General features: G+C 42.8%; 1 protein-coding gene across 6 annotated transcripts in view; it reads right to left on the bottom strand.

Moving 5' to 3' along the window:
• LOC124219042 (nicotinic acetylcholine receptor alpha7 subunit) overlaps positions 1-17,208 on the bottom strand; it is a 42,167-nt gene that overhangs the window by 7,406 nt on the left and 17,553 nt on the right. For 3 of the 6 annotated variants that reach the window (XM_046626149.2, XM_046626151.2, XM_069136142.1), the window contains 7 exons: positions 13,752-13,861; positions 6,078-6,258; positions 4,820-4,895; positions 3,830-4,024; positions 3,638-3,724; positions 3,458-3,567; positions 2,605-3,165 (listed from right to left, as the gene is read on the bottom strand). In XM_046626149.2, the coding sequence (XP_046482105.1) occupies positions 2,605-3,165; positions 3,458-3,567; positions 3,638-3,724; positions 3,830-4,024; positions 4,820-4,895; positions 6,078-6,258; positions 13,752-13,861 (1,320 nt within the window). The remainder of the gene's footprint in view (positions 1-2,604; positions 3,166-3,457; positions 3,568-3,637; positions 3,725-3,829; positions 4,025-4,819; positions 4,896-6,077; positions 6,259-13,751; positions 13,862-17,208) is intronic. The other 3 variants (XM_046626150.2, XM_069136141.1, XM_069136143.1) reach the window with 1 other exon arrangement.

The following is a 17,208-nucleotide window of genomic DNA, read 5'->3' as shown; positions in this document are numbered from 1 at the left end:
ACAGCGTCGGCGTATTTTATTCTGACGATACAGTGTCACTATTTCTTCGTCGATTTTCATTCTTTCATAGTACCAATTTTCAGAAAGAGAAAGCTACGCAGAGAACCCGATAATCGTGGCAACGATCCGTGCTTGCACCCCGTGAATTTTTATCCCCATTGCAGTCTGCGTCCTAGTTGGCACGGAACGCACCATATACACGGTACTGTTGACGGAGCGCCGCAGCGAATTGGGAAGAGAAAAACGGGGTTGGAGGATAGAAAAAAATGAAAATACGAGGTCAGTAAAACAGAAATCGGAATAAACCACGTTTCGACACCGCGGTGGCCCATATTAACGAGTGAAAAACTATCAGTCCCGGCTGCAACGCGTGCGGATTATTGGATTCTGTGTTTGGCTTGGCAATGTGAGCCGAGCTGACGGTGGCACATAAAAAGCGACTCCCGCAGAGCCGAGGTTCAATATTTCTTTTGTACTGCGATTAGCCGTAAGCTCCGGTAAGGTTCCAGAGCATCCGAGTGCTTCATGATCCGTTATCCTACCCGTAGCAGATTGTGTCGTTCGTTTTTTGGAGAAGGCACATCATGCGGGTTAACCGAGTGTGAATAATCGAGGAACGATGTGTATATAAATGGGATGGAAACATTCCCGGATAATGAAAATCAACCGAAAACTCAATCATCCAAATAAATTCAGATCGGATCACTTGACTATCGATACGTTTGAAATTTGAATCATGTACGACTTCAGGTACGAACAATATTATACCCTGATGAAATTTTACCCGATACGAATATTTCTGGGTATTACTTTTCACTGACGTATGTTGTACACACGTTATATCTTTACTGCGGACGTTTGCAAATTGATACTTCGCAGAGGAAAATTGGGGATATGTTTCGGAGTAGTTCAGTCTCTTTGAATTTCTTCGTTTCCCCGATGGACTCTACATTCTTTAAGATGAAAAAACGACTACTCTGCGAAACCTTTCAGTTTCTATCAGCATTATTTTTATGTTTTTTCTTCTTTCAAACTGTGTCTCTGCAAGACTATGCAATCGTTCAAATTACGTTTAGCTGCTTTGTAGGATTTTTTTATAAGCTTACTTTTCTACGATTTCACGAGAATGTGAATTATTTTTTCAGCTATTGCTGTGCGGGGAATCGGAGCATTTTGAATTCAGTTTGTATCGCAAATTCGTTAGTTGGAATAAATTAACTTGACTGATTTGAATTTTACTTGAAGCAAATGGGTTGCGGAAGGGTGCGGCGGATCGAGATAAACAAAACACTTGGTTAACTGTGATTCTCTTCTATCTGTAAAAACGATATCAGAAAATAATGTGCACAAAATCGGGTATACTGAGGCCCAATTACGATTTCTTTTTAACCGATGAACGGGGGATTTTTTTTAAAATTGAATCACTTGTGTTACAATGAGATGGCGATATAAGAGATATAGTTGAATGTTTTTGGGTAAGGTAGTATCTTTACATGTTTACATCACATTTCCGGCCTTAATAACTTCGACATTAATTTTTAGCTGTTCCAAAGTCAAAAATTCGTTAACCATTATTTTGTATGCCTTTCAAAATAGTTTTGAGAACACGTGGGAGATGATTTATAGATAATATCGACAAAACATTCCATATTTGCCGCTTCGTACTTTTCACCCTTTGAATTTCTCATTACGTCGGATTTCAGCAATCACTTTACACGGATGCTTTGAAAGATTTCTTATTACTTGAAACAAATAATAAACTGGTAAGTCAGTTCATCTCCCGGTCCATTATTTTCTGATTTGGCTTTTCGACGATGGAGGTTATGTCGCGTGGAAAATGGATGTAAAAATATTAACCAACGAAAAGGCATCGACCTCTGTAACTCGTATCACCGTTTGACGCCTGTGACAGGTGATAAAATTTCCGTATCAAGCTCTTGGAGCAGAATATATAAATTTTGGCGAGTTGCCAGTGGCCTGCGACAACGTTAACCCTTTCGTGCATACATTTTTCCTTACATGCGACTCACTTGAAATTTTGCATATATGGGCTTATGGGGTCACTGATTACGAATCGCAACTAAAAATTTGAAAATTCTAAATGGCGGATCCAATATGGCGGACGTAAATTCAAAAAGTTATTTGATTTCGTCAAACTTTATTTTACACGGATTTTGGGATCACTGATTACGAATTTGAACACGAAATTTGGAAACTCAAAATGGCGGATCCAATATGGTGGACAACCGAAACCAACAATAATAAAAATTTTGAAAAGATTCTGTTCAATTTTTTGGTGTATATTAAATTTGTGTAAAAATTGGCATTCAAATTTTCATGGTATATGAGCAGAAAATACTTTTTTTCGTATAAAACTGTAAATTTCTACCATTTGTTTACGTGTGCTATCTTTGAAATTAAATAAATAAATATATTTTTTTTTTTTTAGACTTTGAAATATTTCAGGGACCATATGAAAGCAAAAAACACGGCAGTTGTTACCAAAAAAAGTAGTTTAATAAATAGAAAGCTGCTGCTGCTGCTGCAAAAAAAAAAAGGTGGGACGCTCTTGATCCAAGCGTGAATTAGATGGTGAAAGCGTACCTTCATTTCCTTGAGAATGAGAATAAGCTCGTATCTCGCGCAGAAGCATGCGCTTTGCAGTATTGTCTCGACTTGGGGGGGGCCCGCGTCCTGGGGGTGTTGATGGTGGTGGGCAGCAGCACTGGTGTAGGGTGTCGGATGCTGATGATGCGGCGTCGAACTCGGGGGCGCAGCGTGGGCGTGATGATGATGGTGATGAGGCGTCGTGTGGACATGTCCGTGGCTGTGTCCGTGTCCCATGGACCCCATGGAGCCCATGGAGCCCATGGATCCGATGGTGCCGCCCATGTGAGCGGGGTGCCCCGGGTGGTGGGGGCCTGGCGTGCTGTAGACGTTGTTCAGGAGGTTGTTGTGGGAGGCGAGCGCGTTGTCATCAAGGTCGAGGACGTTGGCCAGAAGCGACTTGCTGCTCCGCTGATGGAGCTCGAGGTCGCCGTAGGCCTTGCTGGAGCCCATCACCGGCGAGGGCTTCTGCGACTTTTGGGTCTCCTTTTCCTCCTTGTCGGCGGGCCTCGACATCCGAAGGACGCAGGGAAGCCAGTAGAGGAAGACGACTCGCACCTTTTGGGGTCAGACATGTGGCGAGGTCTATAATAGAGTACGACTATCGTCGATGAGGATTCGAAGGTCTGGGAATTCGCCGGACGTTTCTCAGAGCTTCAGAGTTGCAGGTTTGAACAAGTTCCCAACCCTGATTCGAGATTACTAGGTTTGATCGAGCTTTCACCGCTTCATCAGCTTCGGACCCAATCAGGGGTCTGGTTTATGAAATCTCTCATTATTTTTCAACGTGTCATCGTTTGAGAGGAAAGGTTACCACGGGTTGAAATTTTTATAAGATGTTCCTACTTACCCATTCGGACATCTCGTGAGTGTCGGAGTTCCGGTGATGATAATTCAGGATCAGAATCGTACTGACGACGCTACTGGCGACCATGAACATAATGCAGTTGAAATATGTACCTGAAAACGAATAATGAATCAGAGTGCCACTCGTTTCCACTTGGCGTAGAATTACTTTATTTACACTGACCTAACAAGGGGACAGCATCCGAAGTGGCGGGCATTGTTTCCGCTACCATGTTGAGGAAGACGGTGAGAGACAGCAGAATGGTGACTCCTGTAAGTCGATTGGGTATAGGATAACGGTTAATGGACTCTCAGTGATTAGTAACCGCATAAAATAATGTTACGGTAGACGTAATATTACGTAACCGATTCTCACCAAGAGAAAGTTTCTCCCCGGAGTCGGGAGGCAGGGTGAAGCCGAGAACGGCCATGCTGGCGATCAGAACGCAGGGCACGATTAGATTGAAAAAGTAGTAGAGGGTGCGTCTCCTTATTATAACAACGAATGTGATGTCTATGTACGGCTCCGGGCAGCAGTTGTAGTATATCTCGTTCCTCTTTCCAGGCACACCTGTAAAACCGACATAGTTTCTCTGTTGCAGCAGTAAAACGTTCGCAAGGTAAAAAACGAGTAACCGGTAACCAAACGCGGTTTTTTTCTTCACGCGAAAACGGCACTCTAATGTCAGAAAATAAACGAAGACATTCGCCCGAATGGTGGATTGAAATTGTTTGTCGTTCCGGGAGACTAAGAGACCGACTCGCTTCTCGTTCTCCGCGATAAAGATAAGGAGAAAGACAAAGAAGAAGAATGAGACGAATGAGAATAAGGTACGGTCATCTCTTTTGAGCGACGTTTTGATTAAACCCATGGAAATGTCGTTTAGTTTTTGCGTTGAGTAAGTCTCGGTGACTCGGACGAAGACGAATGACCACGGAGCAGTTGGTCTATTGGTCTACTTTCGCAGGTTGTTGGGAGAGAGGGAGAAGGGGAGGGAAATGACGGAGTCGGGGTAAAAGTGAAATCGGGAGAGAAAAGTGGCGGCACAAGGTATACACGTAATGCACGCGGTATACCCTGAAGAAATATATTCAGACGACGTAAGCCGGGGAAAAGACGAGGAGGATCGCGTATCCCGTCGAGGAGTTACGACCGGTGTCAGTCCCTCTACGTCCCCCCAGTGGCTGATGCTACACGTCAGTGTTATATTTTATACGCCCATTCTCAGCAGAGCGTGCGTTGCTGCTGGGAGCATAAGGAGGAACTATTCCAGAAGTTGAGAGAGATGCCGCGATGGCTGAAGGCCGTTAATGCCACGGTCAACAGGGATAAAAACTAAGTTGAAGAGGGATCTAATGTACCCACCGAGAAGGTCCCACTCCCCGTTCGTGATGAAGCTGCTTATGTCGCCCCCAGCCTCGTCCTGGATCTGCAGGTCCAGCTGAAAGTCGAAGAAATGATTGAGTGCTCGGACGAAGACGATATTAACGGATTTATTGCAGCTTATTTTTCTCGACTTAAGCGCCGCAGTGGGACGAATTCAATTCGAATTGCTGAAGAACGAAGCGGGTTAACGGATGCTGGATCAGAAGAAAACGTGTATCGTGGAAAGAGTATGAGAAAAAAACTTAGAGGGGCGGTAGAACTTTTCTTTGTATACGTTTTTACTTCAGGTTTGTTTATGTACAAACGTCATGCCGGCTTTTCTTCTTAATGAATCGCCCCATCATACGCCGTGCATTATCGAAATCGACCGGCTGACTGAGTTTAACGGGAATTTGATCAGCCCACTCACTGTTCTTGAACTTTCCCGAAGAAATTCAATTTGTCCGTTTCCAGTTCGCGTGGGCGAGTGTGAAGGTATTCACTAATCGACGAATGGCTCCTAGCTGGGCGGAGTAATAATCGACTCGGTAGCTAGCTTGAGCTAGTCGGTGAGGGAGAAGGTCGTTGAAAAAGAAAAGGAAAGACAGAAAGGGAGAGAGGAAGGGCGATAGGGTGGGAAGCAAGGACTAAGAAAACAATTTTCTCATTCCACCTTGTAAGTTTGTCCAGGACGTCAGTTCAAATATCATTTATTCGTTGACCCAGTTCCTCCGATCCCAATTGAATAATAACTACCAAGATCTGCGCACACACACACCTTGGGCGTTCATAAATTGGCTTTTAATACATTTTTAACGCGTAGTCAATTTAACTTCTGTCGAACAATCAAAAATTCATATCGGATCGTGAAACTTGAATCTAAGCGGAGTTTTACTTGGGTATCAAAAATGAGAGAATGAAAAAAAAAAAAAATCAAACGGCTGTTACAGCTGACTTCGAACCTTTCTCCTAGTTTAGACTCTTTTCTTATCCTCGCTTTCGGTGGAGCTTCGGTAAGCAGTTTTAGGATCGACAAAAAGTTGCCAGGGATGGAGAAAAATTCTTACCGAAGAAAGGAGAGTTTGATTGGGGTATACTTTCGAAACTAAAAACTTCACCGCATCGACGCTTCTAGTTCAAGAATTGAAAACGGGAAACAGAAAAAATTGAATGGGGGGTCTAATAAAAACGTGTCTAAAATATTTATGAACCTCTAGGAGAAAGGAAAAAATCGCTGACTTATGTTCGAAATTCTTACCTGGAAACCGTCGTAAGTCCACGAGCCGAATTTCATCTCGCACCGTTGATCGTCGAAGGGAAACCACGTGATGTCTATCTTGCAGGTACTCTTAAATATACCTGGAGGTACGTAGAGGCAGGTGCCGTTGCTCTTGACGACGACGTTCGTCGGATAAGTGCCGTCAAAGCCCTCGTCCGCACTGCAGCAGTGAATCGAGAAAAAAAAAAAATTCACCACGTTTTACGTGCATCTTGAAGTAGGTGAAACTTTGTACATTTTAGCAGAAATTGGAAACTCCAAGAATTTCGAAAGGAAAATTATCGTTGCCACGTTATACTCGTGCTCGTGTAATATTTACCCTGAACACGTACGTGTATATATATATACAAACATGTACGCAACTGTGGCATCGTGTTGAATAATATACATAATATATGTATGTACATACATATATCTATACATATGTATATGTAAAAGTCTGAGAACGGATTGGTTGGATAAAAGCCAGTTGGCTCCGTTCCAATATTTTATTGCATTCGTTTTTTTCGTTCATCTTCATTTTTTGTTTTTCTTACTCGCCATATCCTTTTTCGAAATTCCTCCATTCAACGCTAGCCGGGTGTTTTAAGCTCTCAGAAATTCGCCAACGCACGTCGCAATCTACCGCCAAGTAGTTTATATACCTCATAGACTGTTCCGTCTATCCGCACTTAAACGAAGAATTCAAATTGATGTGCCGCATTTCGTCGTGCAATCCAATTCCCGCGGCACGTGTATTATAGAGACATAAACGTCTCGAACCGAAAAATATCTGAGAAACTCAAGTTCAGGAAAGAAGCTCCTCGAAGCTTCGAAGTATTTTCAGTGGTGGAGTATTATTTTTGAACAACGCAAATATGTTTTATGCGGTTTTTCACGCCTGTGTTCGGTAAGTAAAGTAACTGCTTTAGCAGCGGAGGGAGTGAGTCACGAGTGCGCATGCGCGGAGTACAATAAAGAGAATTTTTAAAACCTAGGAGTTGAAAGTCGTCTTTTCTGTATCGACTCTGCGCATGCGCAGTCGCAAACAATCCTGAAATTAGGCGACCCTAACCTCAATTTTGTGCTTTGTGAAAAAAAGCGTAACGTACTCTTGTTAAATAAAGAATCGTGTAGAACAAGGAGGCGACAATGGTCTTTTTACCTTGCTTATTTGCAATATGAGTCATAGGTGAAGTTTACCGAGTTTGCCTCCTTGTTTCGCAATATATTATTTTCCAACGCCAGCGAATTTGTTTCCTCAATGTAGTCTTGTTTTATTTAAAATATATGTTATATTTGTAGACATGCAGCGTTTTCATGGCCTTGGGAAAATCTCGGATGGCGGTGCAGAGGCGTCTTGGCTTGAATAAAACAGGCTGACGTATTTATACGACTGTAAACATATGTGCGGGAGCGTGAAGAACCCCCAGGGACGGGGATTCGAGCTGCTGGATATCCCAGGAGTGCAAGAAACCGAACCTGTAGGTGCGCCTTCAACTTGTGTTCGATGTGTGTCTACCTTAGGAAAAATGGTGGGTAATGTTTTTTTTTAATCCATTTCTTTCCTATACGGTTTTGTGAAAAATTCAGGTAAAATAGAGCCCGGCGTGCCGGTGACACCTTTCATGAAAATTCAATGCCCACGACCGTAGAATAAATGGGAAAAGGTATTTTTTTTTTTTGCTTTTCCTTTCTTTTTTTTACTCTCATTCTGTTTCTCTTTTCAGTCGAAAGACTCTTTGAGCATTGGATCTGCATCGATGACTCGATATGTCTTTGAATCATCCTCAAACACCCCGGAGGGACAAATCACAATGGACATTATTCCGTTCTCTATGCGGCATTGAGCGGAGAAAACGACGCGGAGAGAACGGTGCGGCGAATTGACGATTCCGCTCGAGCCATGCGAGTAGATCTTGATTCCCTGCCTCTGTCGTCGTCCGTAATTTGATATGCTCGATAAGGGTCAGCTGATACCTTCAGAATGTATGCCCGTTTGACGATCCCGTGCGAACCGTTCGACCAGAAGCTGGTGTGCTCTAATTCGTGGCAGAAGTCTGCAGGAAGGGGCAGGGGGGGGGGGGCATAAATAAACTTGGTAAACTGCCAAAGACCGTCGCAGAAGGCTTATCAAACATTGAAAACGGAAATTAGAATATTCCTCGTAGACGCGCCCCGAAACTTGCAGGACAAGAGGAGTCCCTGCAGGCTTCGCCCCCCCCCCCCCCCCCCCCCCCCCCCTCGCCCCTTTTGCTCTGGCTCTCTCTCTCTCTATTTCTCTTTTCTACCCGAAGGGGACTAGGGGTCGTGAAATTTCCGAATGACAATGACGCTGCCGAGTAATGATTCCGGCCGGAGTAGGTATCATTGTCTCGAAAAGTTCTCTCACCGTATTCAAGAATTGATGGGTATGTGTATTACGTATGTGGGGCCCATTGTCATGACAGACCCATGCTAATTATATCCAGACGAAGGGTTTGTCTCGTTTGCGAATTGACTCTTCGTGGTATCGAAACGCCTGGTTTCATCCATTCAAGTTCGAGGCAAAAGCTCATTTATGGGTATACGTGCAAAGTTTTACCACTCGGTGTCATCAGTGTGGAAAGACCCCCGAAGGATGTGATGGTCAGTGAATAGTCAGGGGAAAATCATAATGGGGTACAAGAGCCACGAGAAAAGTTGGCGCTCCTGGTGGGAGTCTGAGAAGCTGTTTAGCGTGATTAAGAGTCGTGTGGGAGTCGTTTCGGGTCCCCGAAGCTTGCCGGAGGTCATTCAAGGTCAGTTGGGGACCTCGCTGTGCGCTCCAAGTCGTTAATTCAACCTGGGAAGAGTCTTTCTCGAAACGAGGTTGTCCTACTTGCTTGCTCGTGACAACGTTAAGGATGAATCGACCGAACCGTCTGGAATGAAAAGTTGGGAAAACAGATGAACCGTTTAAAACTTTCAACAACGTTACTGTGCCAATGATGATGAATAGACAGGAATGAATTGACATCATTACTATGTTACAGAAATAAATTTGAGCAAATTCGAGGAGGTCAAGTTGAGGTACCAACGATTTGAGAAAAGGTTTTTTCAATTAGAAGGTTCGGAATGATTAAGCCCCGGTGTTTTTGATCCGATTGCAATGGTTTTGGACTTATTTTGTTCAACATATTTATAGTTCTTCAGAGATCGTCGGAAAAATATTTTACAAACAATAACCATCTACTAAGCGAATGGAAATATCTGATCATCGAGGACAATGAGCTCCAAACATAAGAATCGAATGAAAAAGACTAGAAAGTAGACTCATTTCCAACGTTTCGATTGAAGAACGTTTTATCAAATCGTTGATGTCTTATCTTGTGTTGCTCGAGTTTGCTCGGATTCAATTCTATCACATGACAGCGATGTTATTTCACTCGTGTTCACTAGCATCTGGCCAAATAACGTTGCTCGAGAATTTTGAAAAGGTTTCTTCTCTTCATCCAACTTCTGGTGTCAGACAGCGGTGAAGTTTCATTCATCCCTAAGTCGAGTCTCACTGCATTAAGTGTCACGAATGGATATGAGGATAAGCAAAGAACCGCCTGCATGCGCGTTTTTAGAAAATCGAAACTAGGTTGCAGATGGTTCCCTTGGCTTTTTCGTATCGGAATCGATGCGCCAGCTCATCGTCGGCACATCTGCAACAGAGTTTATACACAAACCAATCGACTTTGGCGTTCAACCCTTTCAGTCACATACTTTACAACGCAATATTTTGGCCTGAATTTCCTTACTCGGGAGTTTCTGGAGTCACTGATAACGAATCTGAAGTCAGAATTTTGATAATTGCTAAATCCAAGATGGCGGAGCCAAGATGACGGATCCAATATGGCGGATGTGAAATCGAAAAAACTATCAAAATTCGATGATTCTGGGCGAAACTTGTTGTTCGGTAGTTTTTGGGGCTATCCAAAGTAACGAAGATCATTCGGAGTTGTAAATAAACTGTGATAAGGGTAGGAAATGGGAATTTTTGATGTGGGACGCTGAGTATCCCACTGTGACCGAAAGTGTTAACGGAAGCCCCGCAGGTTCGGAAGCTGCGAGGACGAATCAAGATACCCGAGATTTAGGAGGCCAGAGTGGACGGTACGTGGCGTAGAGTCGAAAGGTGAACCACGGAGGGTGGTTTCATTTCCTGTCGAGCATGGCGGGCGTTGGTGCAGGATCCGGAAGACGCGGGGCGGTTTCTTGCATTCGTGCATCGGCGCAGCAGTACGCGGATCACGTCCTCCTGGCTCGTTGCAATAACGAAAGTATAAAAAGGCATCGGCCGATAATCAGCATCGTCGTTCGAAAGCTCATGAGGCGAGCAGCTCCGAAGGCACACATTCCGCCACCTTCGCCTCCGCATTACCCCTTCTACCCGGTTTTCACTGCCGTAGGATCGATTTTCTGTGTACCCACCAACCTACCCGACTACTGAGCGAGCTGCACGTCCCGAAAGAACAAGAAAAAGAACAAAGGAACGCAAAAAACAAAAAGCATCGAGAAATTCGCCAAGGTATACACTACCATGCATATTACATACGTATAGGACTCCAACGCCGATAGCAGATACTCGCATATGTATATTCAGATGCTTCGGTTTGTTCAATCGATTTCTTTATTTATTCTTCTGTGATCTTATGGCGCAGTGTTTCGATGATGTCGCATTATAAACTGTGCTGTAATAATAATATCCTCGAAATCGATCTTGAAGTTTAATCAGTCAATTCGGATAATCCGAGCCAGATGTTACGAGACACTTTTAAGCAATGATTGAAAAATGACTCCCTGATTGATGATTGATCCCAAGTTCGATCAATTATCATTTTCAAGCCCAAGTAAAACGGCAGAAACTCGAGACTACGGATAAAGGTGACTATTTTCTGTAAAAAAAAATTCACATATCGATCGAGCTATCAGTCGTTAAACTTAATCTATTTTCATACGCATATCGTTCCCTTTTTCCATCAACCAGCATCCCCTCAATTAGTGTCACGTTATGCGATACACACGTGTGTGAGCATACAGGTTGCGGATTATAAATAAACTCCAGGTATGAGGTTTAAAAGATAAAAATAACTGGTGAAAGTTTTCATCGAAAAAGTGATGCAAAAAGCTTGCAATTTCATGTGCACAATAGTGTGTTGTTGATACATTGATGAGAGCTGTACTAAAATATCTTATAGTCGAATTTGGAATAGTCACTGTGGAATAATGCAAGGTACAGGATGAAAGTTTTTCCTGCAACAACGTGTTTCAATCAATTCATAGGTTTGAAAGCTTACATCGCAATACTCGGTAAGCTTCGAATCACTCATTACTTTTCATCAACTTTGGTGATATGGGAAAACTACGGGTTTCGGTCGAGAATTACTTTTTCTAATTTCAATGAATCTCTACGTTTCCTGAACCCTAGAATCCGAAAAACAGGTTTTTCGAAAAACGTCGGTCTGTCGGTCTGTCCGACAAACTCCCGCGATCATCTCGGAAACGGCTCGATGAAAAAATCTAAACCTTCCAGAATTTTACATCGTTGAAATGATGGGCATGAAATATCGCTGTGTCCCGTTCAATTTGAACTTCCTGTTCTACCGGAAATAAATCGATTTTCAACGTTCTACTGAGAAACATATCCTTTTTCCTCCTTATTGATTTTTCTAAATAAACGATTATGGTTTTCCCAGTTTATGTATTTATTTTTTTAAATATATGAATCTTTTATTTTTTCAAACTTTTTGTGATAACTTTAGTCTTCAGCTGCCGAGTCCTATCAGTTTCAGATTTTTCACTCAGCCGTTTCGAAATCATCGCGCAAGTTTGTCGAACAGACAGACTCTTCCCTTTTCTTGGCGATGAAAAGTATCGCGAAAAAACTGTTTTATACAACGCGAGCATATTTTACGCGTTTTTCCATGCTTCTTTTCCGTACGCAAGGTACCCGTTTCTATGACGGTCGAGTTAGTCTGCCAATGCGCATGCGCGGAGTACAGAAAAGACCGCTTTTAAGTCCTAGGAGTTAATGCGCCCGCGCTGTTGCGAACAAATCTGACATTACGCGAACCTAACCTCAATTTCGTGAAAAAACGCGTAACATACCTACTCTTGTTATATAAAGAATCGTGCGCAACAAGGAGGCAACGGTCGTTTCGCCTCGCGTATTTGCAATATTCGTCTTCGACTTCACCTACGACTCATATTGCAAACTTACGCTCGTCCCGAAAAGACCGAGTTCGCCTCCTTGTTACGCAATATACTATTTTCGGCATGTTTAATGCTGCGAAAGTTTTACCGAATCTGCATGTTTCTATAACGGTTCGAGATTTGACGCATGAAAGGGCGAACGGGATGGGCCGAGGGGTTCCTGCAGGATGTAATGTATTTTGGTATAAACGGGGATTTAATCTGCTTTGTCCGAAATTCAAATATGTAATGGATAATGCATATTGCTTTTGGCCGAGGTCCAAATCTTCGGCTCCCGCATGCTGCATGCACCAGCACTCGTCCTGCATCACCGCGCGTCCTGACCTGACCAACGCGAATTCGCGCGCTTATGCATGTAGACACACAGAACCGGTGAGCTAGGCTAATTTCGTCCTGCGAGCGAGCTGCGCCACTGCCAATTTCTCAAACGATATTATTTATGCCGTATTAATTAGCCGCTGAGCTATACAAATTTGCCATACGTCTCCCGGCCTCGAATACCCGGCAACGATGACCCAGAATTCCGCCCCGCTAATTGAGGGCATTACTTTTTAAACGGAGTCCCAAAACCTCCGCCTGCATACCCGCAGCGCCAAATTCGCCGAACAAATACTGTCGCGGATTGTGTATGCATATACGTACGACGTATTATGGATAATAACCCACTCTCGTCTCCTCGTTGTAATTCGTTTGCCAACGATATAATCGTCCGCCCACCCTCGACTTGCTACCGCGAGGCCTCTTTTGTGTACACCAGAATTATCCCCCTAATTGACAGGATTAAGAATACATCCGGTCTAGGTACAGTCGATTTTGAAAATTTTATTACCAGACGCCAGAATTTCGCCCTAAGTCAAGTTGAGTGTAATTCAAACGAATTATAATCTCGTTGAAATAAAAAAATGAATCCAAGAGTTAAAAATTTCAACCGAAGAATCATTTAATCGCTCATAATTTTAGCCATATCAAATGATCGTTGCCACGTTTACTTCGTTTCCAAAAAGCGTGCGATACAATTCGTCTCGTTTCCGATGATCCGTTGATCGAGTTTAGAAAGTTGGTTGAAAAGAACCAATAAAATAACAAAGAACATTCTCCGTTCGAATGACAGTTTTTAGATTAATCTTTCACGTGTCAGAGAAATCAGATTCTATTTATAGAATTCAACAGAATTGACTCATTGGTCCGAATTCAACTCCCGATTTTATCAAATCTGTTCTCCCCCAATCGACTCCTCGCTTCTGACGCCTACGAAAAGCGCATCGAAATTGGATAACAGGGGGATAAATCAGGGGTCACGACTCTTCGAATCCGACCGGAACTTTGATGCGCTAAATCATCGCGAAGTTTTTGCTCCCGGGTCGTATTAGGGTTGATAATTTCACACGTGAGAGCTGGCGAAGGGTTGAGTGGCAAGTGGTGAGTGGGGATGATAAAAACGGTATTATTCACCTGTTGTACATCAGGACGTCCGGCTTCCAGAGACGATGAGGAGGAATCCGCAGGTCCCGAACGCCCCCGTACTTCGACACGTTCCACCTCATGTTCACGTCGTTCCATTCCTGAAACAAATTTCACCCCCACGATAATCGCACCTGAGCTAATAAAAATCGGCGATAATTCATTGGAACTGGATTTATTACAAAATGAGGTCGGAATTTTGCCCAGTTATTTTTTACAATGTGACAAATGTTACGGATGTTAACCCTGTCAGTCACACATTTTTCAACTCAATATTTTGGCCTGAATTTTATTGCTAGGTTTTTTTTTAGGGCCGATGATCACGAGTCTGAAGTCAGAATTTGATCATTTCTAAATCCAAGATGGAAACTTGTTACTCGTGGGTTTTTGGAGTTATACGAAGTAACAAAGATCAATTAAAGTTATAAATAAGCTGTGATAAGACCAGGCCATGAATCCTACCGTGACTGAAAGGATTAAATTTTAGAATCTTTTTTCTCACTTGCGGTGGGAAAAATTACAGCGTGGCTTAGGTTTCTTTTTTCCTTTTCAATTCGGTTGATCGAGGCTTCGAACAAAGAGTTTTTAGTTACTTTTAGGATTACACGCGTTTCATTCCCGTTTTATTTCCATTTTTCATCCCTTTTATTTCCCTCTTATATGTCGTCACGGTTTTTAGGCAGGAAAACCAGCCTCTCGGGTCGAAGTACCGTATTACTTTGTTTCTGATTGGTCGAGCGTTGTTGAGCGGAGCGATAAATCGACGCGGGATCCGGGGAGGAAACTCTCTATAGCCAGAAAATCTTCAATCGTGGAAGGACGCAATAATCCTTTCCTTTCAAAGATAGAGGGTAGCTGCTGGATAAGCGTGCTCATGTATATATCAACTGCACACATTCATCCACACGTATTTCCCATACTCCGATCTTTTTCCATTTCCAACAGTTCTGTACGACTTTTAGGTACCCCCTCCCCCTCATCTGCCTCACCTTCTTTTCCCCCACCGGCAGAGATAGCTCAGGCCAAATCCGTACCTCGAGAGATAAATGCGATCATCTGTAGTCCTATACCGAACCGGAAAGGTGGAAACACTTGGTTGAAATTTTTCTCTTCATTTCTGTCGGTTTTCTTATTTCGATTTCTTTTTCATCTATCTTACACCCCCCACCCCCCCCGGCGTTCAGATCACCCGATGTTCGTGCAGGCGATCGAGGAAATTGGATAGAGGTGGTAATACGAAGGGACGATGTTATGATTAGAGATGGAATGTTTGAAACTTGTTCGAAAAATAATTTGGCTTTTTTGTAAGTATGTGTTTTCACTTTTTCTTCTTGTGAAAATACTTTTCCGTTCCGTTGAACAGAAGGAAGAAAAAAAAGAAACTGTGACATTCGGAGGAAAAGCATTAAGTCTCAGGAATCTAATTATGCAAGAACCTTGAGTTACACTCCCCGAAAGGAAACCTCTTTAAAAATTGACGCGACAAATTCAAAGACACTCAATTTTTAATCAAGTATCGAACTCGCCTTTTCGCAGTGATAATTCGTTCAATTAAAATTTATTACACGGCATCAAATGTCAAAGTGCGTTGAGAGGCTTTATGACTGGAGGCTGCCGGGAAGTAAGACTGAAATGTTGGTCAGAGTTGAATGAATCTTTGTTGAATCTTGAATAAGACTATTGTTTATTTTTTTCATCAAGGAGGTTGGTCGGCCAATAATTGATGTTTTTCAGTAGTTTTATAACAAAATAGATGTACAGTGAAATATTTATCAAATTATTATGTTTCTGACCTGTACGAAGCTCTCTTTTCTTTCTTTTCTTTTTTTTTAGTACTCAATTTAACATTTTCATTTGTGGGACAAAATAAATATCGGTTCATTGGTGTAAAATTAAATGTTCAACAATGCACGATAAAAAAAAAAAAAAGAAACTATGTCAGCGAACCGGATAGAAAGTATACTTCCGAATAAAATGCGCGATCGTAGAGTAAGATGGAAAGAATTTATTAGACCTTGGAACATTACGAAGCGATTTGTACCGAAGCATCGAAATCTGGGCTTTTTCCGATAATTCCAATATTTTCCATTCTTATGTTTTTGAGCGGGATCCTCGTACCTCACGAATTTTATAATTATATAAAAACTCGACTGACGATTGCCTCGTGATAAAATACCAAGAAAGTATCGAGTTTCGTTGAACCAATTCTTCTCTAAAAAGTACCAACGAAATTGCAAAGTCTTCATTTCCTTCCCCCCACTAGGGATAGGTGAATAATGGCCGTAAGGTTATACGCATATTTCATACATTGTGAAAGACGAGGGTATACGAAAACCGGTTAATCCGAAAGAGGTTTCTTACCGCTTAGCAAAACCTTACCTAAAGGCAACAGGGTTGCTAGGGGGTGAAAAATTGTTTATATAATGCGAAGTTTGCCAAGGAGGGGGGGATGAAGGTGGCGATTATTCATGAATCACGCGACCCCCGCCGAAGTGTTTCTACGGCAGTAGTTTGCATAAAGGACAAGTGACGGATGGTGTGTTTGGCACTGACAGGGGTCGCTCTTCCCGCGAGGGTTCGAAGTCTCCGTCGCCTTGCGTTTCGTACCGTTTTCGTTAGGTTAGGTTCGGCCAGGGCTCGGTCATTGGCCTTGAAAGGAAAGGAGGGAAACTTTTTGGGGTTTATCGAGCGGCGCCATCCGGGCCCCAAGTTCCGTTGATTCCGAGCGGACGACGCGGGTTACCCGAAGACATTCCCTTCCGCTTCCGCCTCTGCAAGCTCCGCATCTGCCTGCCGGTAACTCGCAACAACACCAAACTTCACCCCAGCAATGTTATACCTCTACCTACGCGATTCGCGGGGGGTAAATCGAACCGGATTATTATTCAAGCCCGCGTACGGATACCACGGTATTCCCGCGTTCCTACCCGCTGTCGCTATTCCCGGATTAGTTATCGCTCCTGGTTACACTCCTAGCATTCCGACATCACCCCTCCGTTCATCGATCGCTAATATCTTCCATCGGGCATTTTAATTATATCCTTGCAACAGTTTTTTCCTCTTTTCTCCCCTACCTTGTAGTCACGGTTGCCTTAAAATCGTTGCTCAAATTTTACTTTTATATAATGCGATTGTTCTTTGTTTATAATCACGTTTTATCTCCGTTTACGTTGAAGATTGTTAAAATTTTTCAATGCCGGAAATATTTTTATTTTTAATTTTTATATTTCATTACGATTGGATTTTATTCTTTACTCGCATTGTCCGGTTTTTCTTTCTAATTATACCTACCTGGATTCAAGCCCCGGACGAAAATTATTTTATTATTAGCATATGCAGCGCGGATTGGTTCGCTCGAAATTAAATCTCGCCATTTGGTAATGAGAATTTAACATCATGTAGGATTTAAATACATTACTGGATCTACCGTTTGTCAGTGTTACTTGCG

The sequence above is a fragment of the Neodiprion pinetum genome, chromosome 5 (assembly GCF_021155775.2).
Source record: "Neodiprion pinetum isolate iyNeoPine1 chromosome 5, iyNeoPine1.2, whole genome shotgun sequence".
In the NCBI taxonomy this organism is placed as follows: Eukaryota; Metazoa; Arthropoda; class Insecta; order Hymenoptera; family Diprionidae; genus Neodiprion; species Neodiprion pinetum.
Note: the sequence above shows the minus strand (reverse complement) of the source record. Positions and strands in the feature narration are given on the sequence as shown.